Source organism: Podarcis tiliguerta (assembly GCF_965153285.1).
Source record: "Podarcis tiliguerta genome assembly, chromosome: 6".
Taxonomy (NCBI): Eukaryota; Metazoa; Chordata; class Lepidosauria; order Squamata; family Lacertidae; genus Podarcis; species Podarcis tiliguerta.
In genome coordinates this window covers 13,360,869-13,379,180 of record NC_139539.1, presented here as the reverse complement: position 1 = coordinate 13,379,180, position 18,312 = coordinate 13,360,869, and the positions used below count along the sequence as shown (strand labels likewise).

General features: G+C 43.4%; 1 protein-coding gene across 2 annotated transcripts in view; it reads left to right on the top strand.

Annotated features, from left to right (window-relative positions):
• The first annotated feature begins 5,696 nt into the window (after nt 1-5,696).
• Nucleotides 5,697-18,312, top strand: part of NELFCD (negative elongation factor complex member C/D) — a 17,662-nt gene continuing 5,046 nt past the window's right edge. The window contains exons 1-12 of one of the 2 annotated variants that reach the window (XM_083447433.1): nt 5,697-5,999; nt 7,294-7,406; nt 7,555-7,664; nt 8,171-8,280; nt 9,886-9,993; nt 11,164-11,316; nt 11,752-11,882; nt 12,989-13,154; nt 14,450-14,584; nt 15,245-15,384; nt 16,438-16,552; nt 18,214-18,309. In XM_083447433.1, the coding sequence (XP_083303559.1) occupies nt 5,928-5,999; nt 7,294-7,406; nt 7,555-7,664; nt 8,171-8,280; nt 9,886-9,993; nt 11,164-11,316; nt 11,752-11,882; nt 12,989-13,154; nt 14,450-14,584; nt 15,245-15,384; nt 16,438-16,552; nt 18,214-18,309 (1,449 nt within the window). In that variant the 5' untranslated portion in view covers nt 5,697-5,927. Of the gene's footprint in view, nt 6,000-7,293; nt 7,407-7,554; nt 7,665-8,170; nt 8,281-9,885; nt 9,994-11,163; nt 11,317-11,751; nt 11,883-12,988; nt 13,155-14,449; nt 14,585-15,244; nt 15,385-16,437; nt 17,617-17,661; nt 18,310-18,312 lie in introns of both variants that reach the window. The other variant, XR_014512844.1, reaches the window with a different exon arrangement.

Genomic DNA, 18,312 nt, shown 5'->3' with positions numbered 1-18,312 from the left:
ATGCAACAACTGATTGGCCTGCAGCCAATCAGGCTCCAGGAGGGAAAGCAGAATCAGCCAATCAGATGAGACTCATTGTGTAAATAATGTATATAAAGGCCTGAGGTTTGGTGGGAATTCAACACTGTTTTACAAGCTGCAATAAAGAGCGTGAAATCACTGCAGGACTCCAAGTATATTTCATCCACAGAGCCCTTATACATGGATTTATTGAAGATAATCAAGGGGCATGGAGAAATATTACAGCCCAATAGGCTGTTCTATGGCTCTGGGTGAAGATGGTTCGTACCTTTTTATGAAGTTCTCTGTGGAGCTCTTTAAGGACGAAGTGAGTTCTCCCTTCTTTTTGGGTTTGCCATCACTAGACTGCCACAAGACTACAAAGGAGGGAGGAAGGTGTTTTCCTACTCTCTGGCAGAGCCAATAGAAAGTAGAATATTGCAGTGCCTACATTTCTCAACCTCTCTTGGGGTCTAAAAAGGGGGGAAGGCAGCACTGTGATTCCTTTTACCTAATACTAATACACAGGTTTGCTATCGCTAACTGAACCCTGAGGGGGGCAGAACAATGGTCCACCCTATCCATTGTCCCAAAACAGGCTTTGGAGAAAGTTTAGCTAACCAAAATAGCTGACCCAGTTTCTTATTAATCTTTGCCAGTTCATGGCTTACCTGCAATAATTCATGTGAATGTATATGGGGGGGGGGGGGACACGAGAATGCCAAAGTTGGCATACTATACTTCTGATCATTGTAGTTCTCTGTACTTTTATTCTTCCACTATATTATTTATATGTGAGCAGGATAGCCATAATTACCATAGCTTCTGCATTTGCTAGCCTTTCTCTGAACATCTCTAACGTTTTTACTTTTTTATTGCGTTTCATAATTTCAGAAACGTACGTAACAATTTAACAGATTCTGGTGAAGATCCAAAGTACTATGAAGCTAGTTGCATGAGCCCAAGAGAGCTTGAAACAAACTGTGTACACACACCTGCTGCATGGAAAATGGTGTGCAAAAGCTTTTTGCAATTGGGCATAGGGATCAGACGCTCAAGGGAAACAAAGCTAGTCAGCAGCTCCACTGACTTAGCACAAGCTCCTCACAGAAACCTAAGCGGGTTGGGGGTTGGTCCTTGAATATTCGTATCTTGACATTCATGGTGGATCTACACACAGGGAAAACCCCACTATAAGTAAGTCAGAAATTAAATTGTTAAAAGGGGAGGGGGAGCCATGTCAAAAACACTTAGCTGTTTTTTGTTTGGGTTGGTTTTGGGGGGGGGGGGGTTGTTCTCTGGAGCCATCCAGTGTTGCATGTTTATAACAAATTCAAAACATTTTTGGACTAATGTAGCTTAGTCCTCATAGGAATCTGCCTTATTCCGAATCAGACCATTGGTCCATCTTTCTCAGTATTGTCTACTCTGACTAGAAGTTGGTCTCCAGAGTTTCAGACAGGATCTCCCCAGCACTATTTGGAGATATCAGGGATTGAATAGGGGAGCCTTTTGCAGATAAAGTATGTCCTCTACCACTGAGCTGCAGAAGCCAATATTCTATAAATGCAGTTATTTTTGCACAGCTTCCTTAGACTATAATATCTTTAAGTGTTTAAAATCTGCCTTTAAATTTATCCTAATGCTACTACGTATCTGCATTTGAAAAAAAGATATATCCCCTTTTCTAGGTGAAAAAATATCCCTACAGATCTGTACGTCACCCATATGGGTGTGAATTACTGAGATGTACAAAGGGTTCTTGAATCTATAATAACTTTTGAAGAAAGACCAGGATGCCTTGGAAAAGTTTGAAAATGAGCCCATGTAGTAGATGCAGTCTATACCTCGCCTGCAACGATTAGGGGTTAAAGGTATGGGTCTCATTTGAGTTAATAAAAGTATCACGGTGACAAAATCCCAGCTGTGTTGTGTAGATAAACAACAGGTTCAATTTCACAACGTTATGCAACCTCCTTATTGTTCCAGTGATGTTTTTATTAAGCCGATCCTATCCATCCAAGACAGAAGGCACAGCTGGTAGGAAAAACCAAACGAAATCCAAATGGTACTTTTCAGGAGCAGGAAATGTAAACGCTGACCCAGTGATCACAACTAATACGCCATCGGTCTTCAGCCTAACCGCAAACTGCGTTCGCAGAACCTTAAGTAAGAATTGTCCTGATAGAATTGTAGGAAATGGAAAGCATCAACTGAGGACTTCCACGTAATCTCTTTATATATGGATTTTGAAAATAACACAGCACTTAAACCAGTAACAGAACTGAGTTTGCATACCAAGGCTTTGCCAATGTGCTTATTTTGTGGACAGGCTAATATGGAAAGTGTTTCGGGGAGGGATAAAACTTGAAAACTTCAGCATTAACAGAATGCAGGATATGCTGCACTCTAATGTTCGGTCCCTGCTCCTGCCAACCTAGCAGTTCGAAAGCACGTCAAAGTGCAAGTAGATAAATAGGTACCGCTCTGGTGGGAAGGTAAACGGCGTTTCCGTGCACTGCTTTGGTTCGCCAGAAGCCGCTTAGTCATGCTGGCCACATGACCCGGAAGCTGTCTGTGGACAAATGCCGGCTCCCTCGGCCTATAGAGCGAGATGAGCGCACAACCCCAGAGTCAGTCACGACTGGACCTAATAGTCAGGGGTCCTTTAATTTCAGAGAAGTGAAATGGCTTGCTCAACATTTGCCGTTTAGTGCAAGGCAAGCCTGGAGCTTTCATCAAAGAGCAAGTGACAAGCTATTTCAATATTCCTTGCCGTTTGGGCACCTTGATTATGGCATGGTCCATTCATTCTTGTTGTTTGGCAATGAAATATTAACACTCTGGATGTTACAAACTAACCTGTTAGCATTATTTAGGCTGTCAGACGCTGTCTCAGAGACATTGTGAAGCCATAACGTTTAACTTAAATTTTAACTTAACATTTTAAAGGGGGAGTAAGAATTGTGTGGAAAATCTTAGGTCCTGTGCCGGTGTTAACGACTGCAATTGGTCTTACAGGAAAAAGCAAGATGTGAGATGACTAAAAATAGCTTTATCATGTATAATGAGATAAGAATCCAATGTCTCTATTCAGACCAGGTCTCTTTATGCTTTTAAGTTTGGTAATAAGTTGCAATTCAGCAACTTCTCTTTCCAGTCTATTTCTGAAATTATTTTGTAATAAGACAGCAACTTTGAGATCTTGTATAGAATGTCCTGGGAGATTGAAGTGTTCTCCTACTGGTTTCTCTGTCTTGTGATTCCTGATATCAGATTTATGTCCATTTATCCTTTGGCGTAGGGTTTGGCCTGAAGGCTGTGTACTCCCTCTGGTATCAGAAGTGGTGTGCCTCTACATTGGTATCTGGGCAGCACAAGAGGGGAATGTAGGAAGCTGCCAAACACCAAGTCAAACCATTGGTCCATCTAGTTCAGCACTGTCTGCACTGATTGGCAGTGGCTCTCCAGGGTCTCAGGTCTGGTTCTCTCCCAGCCCCACCTGGAGATGCTAGGGATTGAATCAGAGACCTCCTGCATTCAAATCTGATGCTCTGTCACTGAGAGTGGTACATGCTCTGGTTATCTCTCGCTTGGACTACTGCAATGCGCTCTATGTAGGGCTACCTTTGAAGGTGACCCGGACACTACAACTAATCCAGAATGCAGCAGCTAGACTGGTGACTGGGAGCGGCCGCCGAGACCATATAACACCGGTCTTGAAAGACCTACATTGGCTCCCGGTACGTTTCCGAGCACAATTCAAAGTGTTGGTGCTGACCTTGAAAGCCCTAAATGGCCTCGGTCCAGTTTATCTGAAGGAGCGTCTCCACCCCCATTGTTTTGCCCAGACACTGAGGTCCAGCACTGAGGGCCTCCCACCAGATGTCAAAGAGAAAAATAACTACCAAACTTTTAGAAGACATCTAAAGGTAGCCCTGTTTAGGGAAACTTTTAATGTTTAATAGGTTATTGTATTTTAGTGTTTTGTTGGAAGCCGCCCAGAGTGGCTGGGGAAGCCCAGCCAGATGGGCGGGGTATAAATAATAAATTTATTATTATTATTATTATTATTATTATTATTATTATTATTATTATTATTATTACTGAGCTATGGTCCTCTCCCCCCACCAAGCGGGAGCTGTGGCTCCATGGATGAGTGCATCCGTTGCAGTGAGAGGTCCCTTGGTCCAGCCCCTGGCATCCATCTCCAGGTACGGAAGACTCCAACCTAGAATCCTGGAGAACAGCTGGCTGTCAGGGCAGACAATACTGCCCTTCCTCCGTTGTGTGTGGCTGAGCTCGTGTCCTGCTTTGTAGGCTTGGAAGCTCTCGTTGTTTCTCTCCCTGCTGCCCTCAAGCATCCAAGCCCAGAGCCTTACAGACAGGGTGGGAGCAGACGTTTTTTAATTGGGAGCACTGAATTGCAAATCCCAGTTTTAAATTGGGAGCGTTGCATTGCATATCACGCCGCCTGCACAGGAGGCGAAGCCAAGCTGCATCCAACCCTGACGTCCCCTATTGCAATACCCGCTTCTTATCTCTATAGCATCATAGGCGACTCCGGAGAGGGAAGAGCTTCGCTCTACTCCCGGAAGTCTCGCTGGAAGCCCGTAAATGGGGCTGGAGCCCCACGTGGTCCTTACAGGCTTCCCCTCTCCGCCTACCATTACCCACAAACCACCTTGCCGTGGCACAGAGACACAAATTAAAGAGGGAGCCACCTTAGTGTGGGATGGGGTTATTCCTGGTTTAGAGCAAGAAGCCATTTTCAAGTGCCTCCCAGTTTACAGAAGGCGAGGGAGAGATGCAAACAACTTTTAACGTGGCTGCGCATAGGAGCCAACTCCTAGGGGATTTATTTTATTTTTGTAGATATGGACAGATATAGTTTTAGTTTTTTTCTGTGCTTGTTTTTAAATGATCCCCCACTTATTTTAATCCGCTGTTAGCATTTTCACTTTTATATGTTTTTAAGTAAGGCTGTAGTCCCCCCCCCCCGCATTTTATCTTGGTTAAATCCACCTGTAGTTTAATAGTGTCCGACTCTTCGTGACCCCCTGGACCAGAGCACTAACTTCCACTGCCTCCGGCAGTTTGGTCAGACTCATGTTTGTAGCTTCCAGAACACTGTCCAACCATCTCGTCCTCTGTTGTCCCCTTCTCCTTGTGCCCTCCATCTTTCCCAACATCAGGGTCTTTTCCAGGGAGTCTTCTCTTCTCATGAGGTGGCCAAAGTACTGGAGCCTCAGCTTCACGATCTGTCCTTCCAGGGAGCACTCAGGGCTGATTTCCTTAAGAATGGATAGGTTTGATCTTCTTGCAGTCCATGGAACTCTCAAGAGTCTCCTCCAGCACCATAATTCAAAAGCATCAATTCTTCGGCAATCAGCCTTCTTTATGGTCCAGCTCTCACTTCCATACATCACTACTGGGAAAACCATAGCTTTAACTATACGGACCTTTGTTGGCAAGGTGATGTCTCTGCTTTTTAAGATGCTGTCTAGGTTTGTCATTGCTTTTCTCCCAAGAAGCAGACGTCTTTTAATTTCGTGACTGCTAAACCCACTTAGAGACTGTTTTTTTGGGGGGGGTGGGGGACACACACCATCAAACGGTGTGCAAAAACTTACCAAACGAAGGAGCGAATAAGCAGCAAGAGAGCAAACCAACCCGTTAACCACTTTTTTTTTTAGCCCCGGGTATGAATGAGTATAAGAATAGTAACCGACAATGGAAAAGAAGCCTATAAACTTGTAAGCCGCCCCCGAGGGGAGGGACGAGGCGAATCAATAAAACCGCGAGAAGAAGCCCGGAAGTCGTCCGTGCGCGTGGCCTCTCTTCCCTTTTCGTGCCTCGGCGCCTGAGGGCCCTTCGAGGGAGGAGGAGGCGGGGAGGCGGACGTGGCCTGCGGTCGAGCGGAGCCCATGGAGGAGCCCGACTACCTGGGAGGCAGCACGGCCGCCGAGTGGGGAGACGACGGCGGCGACGGAGGGGCGGTGAGAGCGGGGCCGCGGAGGGAGGTCTTTCGGGGAGGGTCTTATTGTTCTTATTGTTGTTATTTATTATTCCCCGCCTCCTCTTGTTTTTCTGAGGCTGTGCACAAGCGGGAAACCTCATTTCTCCCTCCTCCTTCCCGGGGGATTGATTTATTTTCAGGAAAGCTGTAGGTAGTAAATTCTTTTTTTATATATTCTTTTTTATTGATTAAAAATTTACATATCTATACAAACATTGTATACTGTCTCTTTACATACGAAGGAAAAGAAAATTATGTACAAAATTTATAAAGGAGGGGGAAAAAGGATAAAATAAAGAAATAACAAAGATACAAAATCAAAAGAGGAAAAGAAAAGCCAAGACAACATTATTTACACAATGAAAGTGTTCAAAAGCAGCACCAAGAGGGCAACGGGGGAGGTGTTGCTCCTCATTTTATTATCGTTGTTGTTATTGCATGAACACCATTCGGAACTCCCATCGTTCTAGGCGCCTTTTGCGATAGGGGATTTCATTAGGGTGAGAAGTTCCTGAGCTCTGGGCACAGTACTGCGCCTTAGATTTCAGATTTAAACCGCAGAGTTTAAAGAGGACCTTTTTCTGCCTCCCCACTTCCGAAGACTCTTAAGAATATTAGGGGAAGGACTACGAGACCATGTGGGAAATGAATATAATATTTTAGCTGCAGTTCATTCATTTTCAGCTTTGTATTCTTTTCATTAAAAGGGGGTGCTTGGATGTTCTATTGTTGCTCCCATAACCTAGGTTTAAGGTGCCATGTGGCTCCTAGCTTTCATATCTGAGTTTCTAACACTGACAACATTGCTTTACATTTCCAGAGGGTCATGCATCTCCAGCATTTCCAGATAGGATTGCAAAAGATACCTGCTAGAGGCTCTGGAGAACTGCTAGCTGCCATAAACTAGGAGTAGCTTACACATGATGCTGTCTGGATGTTTATTTGCCTCCAACTCCCATCATCACAGACCATTAGCTTTGTTGTCTGGGGTGCACCCTACGCTGGCTAGACATTGGTAAAACTGACCTAGACGGATCAATAGTCTTCCCCAGTAAAAGACAGCATCCTATGTTCCTGTGCCTGTATGACTGTTAACATTGTAGCCACAGCATAAAGCAGTTTAATATGTGTTGCTGGGATTTCTTGTTTTGGTTTTTTTCTAACCGCATTCCTTAAAGCCAGGACGGGGGGAGAGCTAACTTTGCCAACAAGTGTATTATAACAGAAATCCAGTGTGGTGGGAAAAATAACTGTTGTTCTGCACTTTCAAACAGCAAGATGATGAATATGGTGAGGAAGATGACGCTGGTGTGCAGCAGGAATGTTTGCAGAAATTTTCCACCCGAGATTACATCATGGAGCCCTCCATATTTAATACTTTGAAAAGGTAACGGCAGGGTGATTGTGGTGGTGTGGGTGGAAAAGGGAATGGTAGGAGTGGTACCTGGCTCAGTTAAGGGGCAATTTACTTCGAAATTTGATACTCCTTGATTTTTTAGAGTTTGGCTCAAAGTGGTGCCTGCATCTTTTAACAGGTATTTCCAAGCAGGTGGCTCTCCAGAGAATGTGATCCAGCTCTTATCAGATAACTATACTGCTGTAGCTCAGACAGTAAACCTTTTGGCTGAGTGGCTCATTCAAACAGGTATGTTCCCAAAAATTGTTGGGGCTTGTGTGTGTATGTGACTGCTACTTTTTTTGCACAGCACCTTTATAAAATTGCTGATGGTGCATGCAAAAAAGACATGCCTGCTATAGCAAATTTGTCTCATTTTTTGAAGCATGACTAAAGGCCCTTCAGGTTCCAATCTTTACTACCTATTAGTCACTTTAAAATATTTTGACTACTGCTTTGAGTTATCATTGAGGAGGGAATAGACCTATGATTCAGAATCGGCTGCACTTTAATGGGTGAGTTAACTGAGTAGCTAACACTTGGGATGCAAATAGATATGTCATATGAAAGCTTGCCGGCAGAATCAAAGTACTGTAAAATTAACATCTTCTGACTGTAATTGCCGCCTGGTTAAGTTTGGTAGAGAGAGGGTGTACTGTATGCGCTCCCTTGTCACGAGGTTTAGTCACAGGAAGCATGAAGGAATTTCTGTTTGACAGACATAGATTCATACACAGGGATCTCTCTCATTGCAGGTGTTGAGCCCATTCAAGTCCAGGAGACAGTGGAAAACCACCTGAAAAGCTTGCTGATTAAGCACTTTGATCCTCGGAAAGCAGATTCAATTTTCACAGAGGAAGGAGAGGTAATTCACATAACTTAATGCTGCCAAGTATGATATCCTTCTCAAAGGCATTTCTGGCTATAGTCAGCTCAAACGAGTACCGTACTTTTCCGTGTATAAGACTAGTTTTTTCCCTGTAAAAATAATGCTAAAAAGTGGGGGTCGTCTTACACATGGGTAGTGCATTGGGTGGACGTTTGATTGGTTGCTGTCAGCGGCTATGGTGCATGTTATTTGCTGCTGCATCAGTGGGTGGTGTTGATTGGCCAATGCTGTGGCAGTTGGGTGGGTGATTGGCAGCTTTTGCTGGCGATGGGACAGACGAGATGTGGCTTTTGCATGTGTGGGTAAGTGATTTTTGGCATTCCTCCCTAAAAAAGGCTCGACAATTCTGGGGAATCCTTCCCCAAAGAAGCTCAACAACTTCGTGCCATCTCCCCCCAGTTTCTTATATTTTAGTCCCAAAAAATAGAGGGCATCTTATACATGGGGGCGTCTTATACACGGAAAAGCACAGTATATCCTCAGTAAATCAGTAGATATAGATCACGAGTGAGATAGTGTTTTCGTGCTCATGCTTCCCAGAGGCATATGCATGTTTCGGAGTAAAACATTCTTTTGGGAGCTTAGAAGCATGTAAGTCCTTTAAATTTAAGAGACACCGCATTCTTAAAATCTGAACAACTTAAAGAACCACCTTGAAAAAATGGCAAAACAAAATTTATTATTATCATCAATATTATTATTATTACTTATTAAAGTTGTATACCTCTCTTCATCCATAGATCTCAGGGTGGTTCACAGCATAAAAAATACAAGATAAAAACAAAAAATACATAATACAGTGGTACCTTGGGTTACAAACGCTTCGGGTTACAAACTCCGCTAACCCGGAAGTAGTTGCTCCAGGTTGCAAACTTTGCCCCAGGATGAGAACGGAAATCGTGCACCGGTGGTGGCAGCGGGAGGCCCCATTAGTGAAAACACGCCTCAGGTTAAGAATGGTTTCGGTTAAAGAGCGGACCTCTGGAACAAATTAAGTTTATAACCCGAGATACCCCTGTAAAAACAAAACAAAACAATAACACACACCCCCACACCCACATTTATGTTGAACCTCTGCAGGCAAGTTCAAAATAGAGCACCAGAGCCTATTCTCCTTTTTGTTTTCTTGCCTTCCACTGAGCCTTGCCTTGTCTCACTGTGCTGCAGAACAGGATAATTACATACTTAACTCTACCTAGAGCTGCTTCATCCATTACTTTTTCCAACCTGGGATTTTTGTACTAGCTTACATTTGACTACACACACAAGTCTTGTTTTCTGCCATGGGTTCACAGACCTTGGGAGCTGTTCTGTGCAGTGCCAGTTAATCTCAGTAAAAAAAACACATGCAAGTTGTCTTTCCCACGCCACACACATTTTCTGGCTGCTTTGTAGGTAACTGATAGCAAAGTTGTGGTTGACTAGGCATTCGAGCTCCAAGGTGCAAATGCAACCTTTTCCCCTGGACAGCACTGCTTTTTCTTTAGGAAATTCTAAAGCTGTTTTGCAGCCTCAGGTTGATTTTTCTCAGCCTCTAGGACTGTGTCATTCTGATGCTCTGTTGTTGTTTTTTTCTGGCAGACGCCAGCATGGCTTGAGCAAATGATAGCGCACACTACATGGCGGGATCTGTTCTACAAACTGGCCGAAGCTCATCCAGACTGTCTCATGCTGAACTTTACTGTCAAGGTAATTAATAATCTGTTTCAGTCAATTGGAAAACCATGTTATGAGCAAGAGGGGCAGGAAGAGAGTGAAGCAGAGCCATTTGCTGGCTAAACTGTCAGCAAAAATGCACAGCAGACATAAAGTGCTCCTTCATATCAGTGGAGGGTAGTGCTCATTAGGAGCAGTAGGGTGGAAAGTAGGGAGGCCAACAGTAGGTGGAGTCAACTAATTCTACTTTTGCCTCCATCTTCCTCTCTTTTGAGTTCTACAAGGGCATTGCTAAGGAGGAGAAAAAGGCTGACAGGCAGTACCATCCACTAGGGCTGGTTGTAAGGAAGGAGGCAGGCAAGTGAGGGCAAATGAGGTTGGTGGCCCACTTGCCCTAATGGACCAGCCTCCTCTGCTTTAGATGAAAATGGCATGTGGTGTGTGCTGAATATTAAGATACCAGTTAGGGCTTGTTTCCTCTGTAAATCGGAGGTGCTAGCACATTAGCACTCTTTTTCATTTTTATTGGCACATTTTGTGGTCAACGAAGACGGACCCAAGGTTGTCACGGCAAGCTTTCCTGAAGCCGTGCTGCAAGCATTAATAATAATAATAATAATAATAATAATAATAATAAATAATTTATTTATACCCCACCCATCTGGCTTGAAAGAAGCATTCTGTTGCAGTCAGCAAACTAAGGTCCCATCATCACCATACATTTAATGCACTATTTACCACTTTGAAAATCATGCGAGAATCCTGGGAGCTGTAGTTTGTTAAGGATGCTGGGAATTGTACCTCTGTGAGATCAGCACAGTTAACAACTATAGTTCCCAGGATTCTCTATGACTGTTACACATGTAGAATAGTGCTTAAAATTTATATGGGGTGTGACTTAGGTTGCAGTCCATGCTTGGGTGCAGGAGATGACGTGGTGGGCATGAAAGTCTCTCCAGTTTGCAAATATGTCCACAGGCCCCAAAATCATAGAATTGTATAGTTGGAAGAGATCCTGAGGGTCATCTAGTCATTCCTGCAATACAGGAATCTCAAGTAGATCACAGTTTTGTTTCAGCTTCAGCCCAGTGAAAATGTAATGGTATCTGCCGAAATGCATGCATGAGAGGTTCTTCTGAGCGTGAACTTCCCTTTGGCCTGCAAGTGCTGCAGTTGACTCAGCTGTTGATGCTTTTGTTACAGCTTATCTCTGATGCTGGGTACCAAGGGGAGATAACCAGCGTTTCAACAGCATGCCAGCAGTTGGAAGTTTTTTCTCGAGTACTGCGTACTTCTCTGGCTACTATCCTAGATGGTGGGGAAGAACACCTGGAGAAGAATCTACCTGAGTTTGCTGTAAGTCTCTTTCCTACTCTAATTCTTGTTTTTTATGATGCATCTGATGTCCCGAAGCTCCCTGATTTGGGGAGGATGTGAGGAGCCGTCCATAAATTGTACTGAGACGAGTGACACCTTTTGGGCCCTTTCCCAATATGCCAAAGCTGCACGGCCAGACTCCCATTTCCCTGCTGACTACAGAAAATGAGTTCTGTACTCCAGAATATTTTGATGTCCTCCTAAATTCTCTGCTATTGTGCTTGCAATTTTGCTACACTAAAATTGGAATGATACAGAGAAGATTCTCTCCTATTCCCATCTCAGCTAAGCATGCCAGACCACTTTTTTTGTTGCCTCTGCTTCCATAAATCGGAAGATACTGTTATTACTACCTTTTGAAAGGGCTGGTTGTTCCTAGAGCAGCTGCTCATCTGTGTCTCGGTGTATTTGCAGAAAATGGTGTGCCATGGTGAACACACGTATCTCTTTGCCCAAGCGATAATGTCCATATTATCTCAAGAAGAGCAAGGTGGCTCTGCTGTACGCAGGATTGCTCAAGAGGTTCAGCGGTTTGCTCACGAGAAGTAAGATCTTGCTGCATTTAAAGCTCTTTTTCTGAATTTATCTGTGGCTCTGCTTGCCCTGTGCTCTCCCAGTAAGCTTGGCGAAAAAGGAAACCTGATCCAACCCACTTGTGCAGTTCATTTTAGGAAGTTAGTTGAAACTAAAGCATGGTGTGAGAACATAGAGCTGGCAGAATACCTGGTGTACAGGTTTTCGTGGTTTTTCCCAGAGCAACCCTTCTGCCTTAGGTGCATCATTGGGAGTACACAAAGCCTTCTGACTCCTGGGAATAGGAGGACTTACAGCTGTGTTTCATGCACAAATCAGCAGGTATTTCCGAACTGAAAGACTCCACAGTGTCCTGCAGCAGTGTTTTAAGATAGGCAAAGGAGGACCTTTCCGTTCGTGTTTGAATTATGAGGGCATAAAGGAAGGCATTGTTAATAACTGATGCACAGCTGCACAACTCCCTACTCCTAGAGGGGTCATTGCTGCCCGAACGTCTTTCAGGCATTTTGTAAGATTGTTTAGCTTGTGTTTTCAATTAGTTGCTGGGGTTAAGCAGATCTGGGGCTTAGGAAAAGGCAGGATAGGGAAACAAGTGTGTGAACTATGTATTAATAATTGAAACAATCATCAAAGTACAGTGGTACCTCGGTTTACGAACTTAATCCATTCCGGAAGTTCTTAAACCAAAGCCATTCTTAAACCGAGGCATGCTTTCCCTAATGAGGCTTCACGCCGTTCCACCATTTGGCTTCCGTTCATAGACCGAGGTAAAGTTCACTAACTGGAACACTACTTCTGGTTTTGCGGAGTTCTTATACCGAATAGTTCGTAAACAGGACTGTTCTTAAACCGAGGTACCATTGTATAAGTAAACTTAATAATGCAATGCAGCAATGGGCTAGATGATAAGTAACTTATTTGATGATAAGCGCTTCTGGGCCCAAAGCCAATCTTAAGGATGCTGCTCTGCGTATCTTGATCATGGGGTTTTTTGGGGTCATTTTTAACCTGCTCAGCACCCTTGGAAGTCGTTTAGTATTGTCTGCTCCTGTTGGCAATCGAGCACCTCTTAGTCTACAGATCACCTAAAATTATCTCTTGTTTTGACCTTCTCAAGAGGCCACGATGCTAGTCAGATCACTTTAGCTCTGGGAACGGCTGCTTCGTACCCTCGAGCCTGCCAAGCACTTGGTGCCATGTTATCGAAAGGAGCGTTGAACCCAGCAGACATCACAGTCTTGCACAAAATGTTTTCGAGCATGGATCCTCCTCCGGTAGAGCTGGTAAGTATCAGTAGCTTCTTTTGAAGAAGCTTTTTTTTCCTGCTACGCTTTCAATGGCTTCAAGGACTGTGCAAAGCATATAAAACACCTCATTGCTCCCACTCCTTCACTGCACAGTTATAGCCTCTTCTTGTGAATTAACATGCTTTTAAGTATCTCAAAAGGCACCTTTGCATCTTGGCTTGCCTCCTTTCTCTCTAACCTTTGCTGTTTTTCACCTGAGTTGCTAACAATTGCACAGACACTATGAATGTAAGGAAAAGAGAACTTTCCCTTAGTACCTCTAATAGCACAATGCCTAATAATAATTGCTAGCATATTCAGAAAGTTATTCAAAGTCCACAATGCTTCACATACACTGTCTCATTGCATCCCCTTCTACAGCCATATTAAGGTAGGCTATATACTAGTCGAGAGGCTGAGAGGCAGTGGCTTGCATAAGATTACCTTCAGAGTTGTGACTGAGACAAGGTTTCAGCCAGGGATTCATGACTTGCAGTTGTAAACTGCTCTATGAGCTTTCCCTGACTCCAAAAAGATGTTGGCATGTTTACCTTCCTCATCCTTGGTACTATAACACAGCTTGCCTTGGATAACGAGGACAAAAATAAAAACAAGTGTGTTTGCGGTCTATTTATTATCTAGGCCAAGGATAGGGAAATTTGTGGCCTTCCAGGTGGTGCTGAAGTGCAACTCCCATGATCTCAGATCATTGGCCGTCTGGGCTGCAGCTGATGGGAGCGCGAGTCCAACAACGTCTTGGAGGGCCACAAGTTCACGCCCCCTGCTCTAGGCAATCCCATTGACCAGGATTTTCAGTGGTTTGGGGGTACTATGTGATGTGGGTAAAATCAATTCTCTTGGTATTTCGAATTGAAATGGTATTTTGATTACGGCATTAGGACTCTTACTAAACCTTGTCTACGAAATCCACTTTACTAGAAACATGATCATGATACAGATTCTGCATTTGGTGACTCTTAAAACTATGGTTTTGCATGAGCTGCCTCTTGTCATGTTTTTTATTGTTTATCTATCACAACCATATTGCATTTTTATGCTATTTTTCTCAGGGAGCTCACAGGTAGCCCACATGCTTATCCCCTTTCCTCATTTAATCCCCACAACAACCCTGTGAGGTAGGTTAGGCCGAGGGGCAGTGGCTGGGCCAAGGTCACCCTGTGAGATTCATGGCAGAGTAGGGATTTGAATCCTGGTGTCCCAGGTCCTAGTCAGACACTCTAGCCTTTACACCACTCTGGCTCATACAGATGTCCTGTATTACTGTTTCTCAGATCAGAGTTCCCGCTTTCCTGGACCTCTTCATGCTATCGCTTTTTAAGCCAGGTGCCAAGATCAATCAGGACCATAAACACAAATATATTCATATTTTGGCATATGCAGCTAGTGTTGTGGAAACATGGAAAAAGGTAAGCTCAGTTGAGTGCTGTTCTGTTGCTTTACGAGTAAACTGGTGCATTAAAGCAGGATAAAGGATATGCTTGTGTTATGTTTCATCGTAATTTAGAATAAAGCTGTAAGCTTGACTCCTGTCTTGCCAGAAGTGATAACTTATAACCATCTTAAAAACAACAATTTGAGTTTCTATTACAGAGCATCTTAAAAAATGCTCAAAGTGCTTTTTGTACAGTATCTCAGTATACAACAAGCCTGCAAAGTGAGTTTCTATTGGCATCCTTATTTTACAGGTCTGGGGTAGGGGGACTGAGGATGAAAGACAGTAGCCAGCTGATAGCTTGAGCCATCTCAGTTTTATGCTATCAAATGAACCTGTCGACCCAGCAGCTATTGCATGCCTTCATGGCTCCTTCCCTTAGGATATAAATGGGTCATCTTCCACTTTGATCAATAAATTGTCCTTGCATATCTTCATGGCATCAGATTGGAAATTCTTCTGCACGTTACTTAATGATATTATCTTGTTTGTGTAAAGTGAAAGGAAAGGCATGCAGAGAGCACAAAAACATTGACTCTTCAGGAAGGTTGATGAAATTGCAATCTGTACCATGGGCCAGTTCCGCACTCATGATTCTTCTTGTCTCCCATACCACATTTTATCACACTTTTAGAACAAAAGAGTGAGCATAAATAAAGATGAACTCAAGTCCACCACAAAAGCGATTGAAACTGTTCACAATCTTTGTTGCAATGAAAATAAAGGCGCCTCTGAACTCGTAGCAGAACTGAGTACCCTCTACCAGTGCATCAGGTAAATCTTGGAAGAAGATTTTGACTAATTTGCTTGAGAGTAAAGCTGGCATTAACGTGGAAACACTTCAGTTTTGTGCTTTTCCTTGGTACAGATATTTATATGCCGTATATTGTTTATATGCCAGCTAATAACATTTCTGGACAGCTTACAATAATAAATATTGAAATACAAATGAAAAACATATGTTCACTGCAGCTGTTGATAACCTTAGGATGAAGGTTATTTCCATGGGCTGCTAACTGTTTGGACCTTGATCTTTGCCTGTTGTTTCTTTGTTTATTATTAAGTGGAATCCAACAGAGCAGTGAGTCTCTTGTTCTGTGAGTGAATTTCTCTCTGTTCAACAGAACATTCTTCCCTGCTCTGCCCCCCCCCCCTTGTGACAAATTTAGAGAAGGTGTGGGGCAAAGTCCCATTGTGCAAGTGGAGATCATTGCCCTGTTCAAATGCAGGAGTTGAATACCACCTATTAGTATTAATAATATCATTATCATTTTATTATTTTATTAGTTAATAATATACCGCTCAATGCTGAGCTAGGCTTCTATGTCATGGGGAGAGACTTTCAGTGCCCTTGCTTAAAGCAAAACAGTTTCCTTAAAAGGTTAGGATCTGTTTTTCCAACATTGATCCACAGAAGAAACAGCAAGCACCCCTTCCTGTGTGGGGGTCAGTATTGTTCTGCAGGTTAGGCATTTTCCAGATTGGGCCGACAGCTCAGGGTCACATGAGTCAATGTCAGACTGGAAAGACTGCAACAGCAAAAGAGAAATGGTGAGGTCATGGCAGACATTCAGATCGGGAAGCTTCCAATGGACAACAGGTTAAAGCATTCAGCTGTAGCTTGTTCAGGACAGATTGGCCTCTGTAAGATGAATTTTCTTTTTGAAACCAATCAGTATTAATTGATGATTTCTTGTTTTATGGTTACTTCTGCTGAGTTTACTCTCTTGTGTTGCATACCATTGTGATTTTTTAAAAATAGGAGTGCATACTGTAAATACATAAATCATTAAATGATATTTAGCATAGCTTCCCTATATCTTTTAGGTTTCCAGTAGTAGCAATGGGGGTACTGAAATGGGTCGACTGGACAGTGTCAGAGCCCCGGTATTTCCAGCTTCAGACTGATCATACTCCAGTGCACTTGGCGCTGTTGGATGAGGTAAGGTCAGGGCTGTATGTGTGTCTGTGCGCATGCACATTACATTTAATTCGACATGACAAATAATGTGTTTTGTGTGATTTACTTCTGCTGGTCCTGGGGGAAGGGGCAAATAGTTTTGCAGGGTGTTGAAGCGCCACCTCTTAACCACTGGAAATCGCACTCACATCCCCTCTGGTTGTTGAAAGTTCACCGGGCTTTGCATGAGTATGCGTTAAGGTGCCCCATTTTGCCAACCATGAGGGCTAGAAGCTTTAGTTTGTTCTTAAGTGAAAGCTGGTATTTGGGGATGCTGAGCATTTGATCCAGTATCAAATTCTTCACTTGCCCAGAATTGTGGGATAACGGCATAGCCCTGACTAAGATTAACAGAAGCAGTAAGGTTGAAAGCTCTGCATGGAGGTTAAGGCCCATGCATTTATTTATTTTAATTTATTTATCGTGGTATTTCTAGACCATCATATCATAAAATACCAGGCTGGTGATACAGTAATAACAGAGAAAAAACAATAGAAAACAGTAGACATAATCATTAAAATGGTTGGCTAATAATAATAATACAGTCGTACCTTGGAAGTTGAACAGAATCCGTTCCGGAAGTCTGTTTGACTTCCAAAACGTTCAAAAACCAAAGCATGGCTTCTGATTGGCTGCAATCGGAAGCTGCGGAAGCCCCATTGGACGTTCGGCTTCCAAAAATAGTTCACAAACAGAACAGTCATTTCTGGGTTTGCAATGTTTGGGAGCCAAAACATTCGGGAACTAAGCTGTTTGACTTCCAAGGTATGACTGAAAGATCAGTTGCAAAGCCCTATCAGCAGAGAAGAAGCATCCTTTTCAGCAAATAGTTCCCATCCTTTTCCATCCCTCACCCAGATTTTTTCTACCCCTTGTCCATGAGCATCGTGGAAGCATGTACTGTATTTTAGGAACAGCTTAGAAATGTGGCTTGCATTTACCTCTTCAGTCAGCCACTAGCTGGTAACGGTACTGAAATGACTAGTATCAAATTGCTGCACCTGCAGCAATTTGAGGTGTTAGGATGGAGAGCATATCAAACTACTGTTGGATTCCAAGCCTTTATCAGGAGAAACTGGCAACTCTCCCAGCAGGTAGGATCACATTTTTTAACATTGCCCTTTAAAAGCATACCACAGTGTGTAAAAAAAAATCTGGCCTAGACTCTTCCTCCCTCATCCTAGTTTAGTCCTTTGTGTGTGGGGGAGCTTTGAAAGTGAGGTGCCCTGTGTTCAGGCTGAAGTGGCAGAGCCTATTAGACCACCTCTTTCTGCTGTGCGTATGTAGACCCAGACTCTGTGTTTAAGAATTCCAAGTTGGGTATTTGCTAGAAGGTGAAAATTTTTGCAGGTGATCCATCTGGGTTGATGAAGCTTAGAACTCTGGAATGAGGGGCTGTGATGTATGTTAATATGTTTTCATATAATAATAGAATTGTAGAGATGGAAGGAACCCTGAGGGTCATCGAGTCCAACCCCACAACCATGCAGGGATATGCAGCTGTCCCATACGGGGATCAAACCTGCAACCATAGTGTTATCAGCACCACACTCTAACCAACTGAGCTATCCAGAATGTGTTTTAAGAATGTGTGTCTTAATAGGAGTCTAGAGGGCCTTACGTGTTTGCCTTCTGGTTTGCAGATCAGTACATGCCATCAACTCCTTCATCCTCTGGTCCTGCAGCTTCTGGTCAAACTCTTTGAGACGGAGCACTCTCAGCTCGATGTCATGGAACAGGTG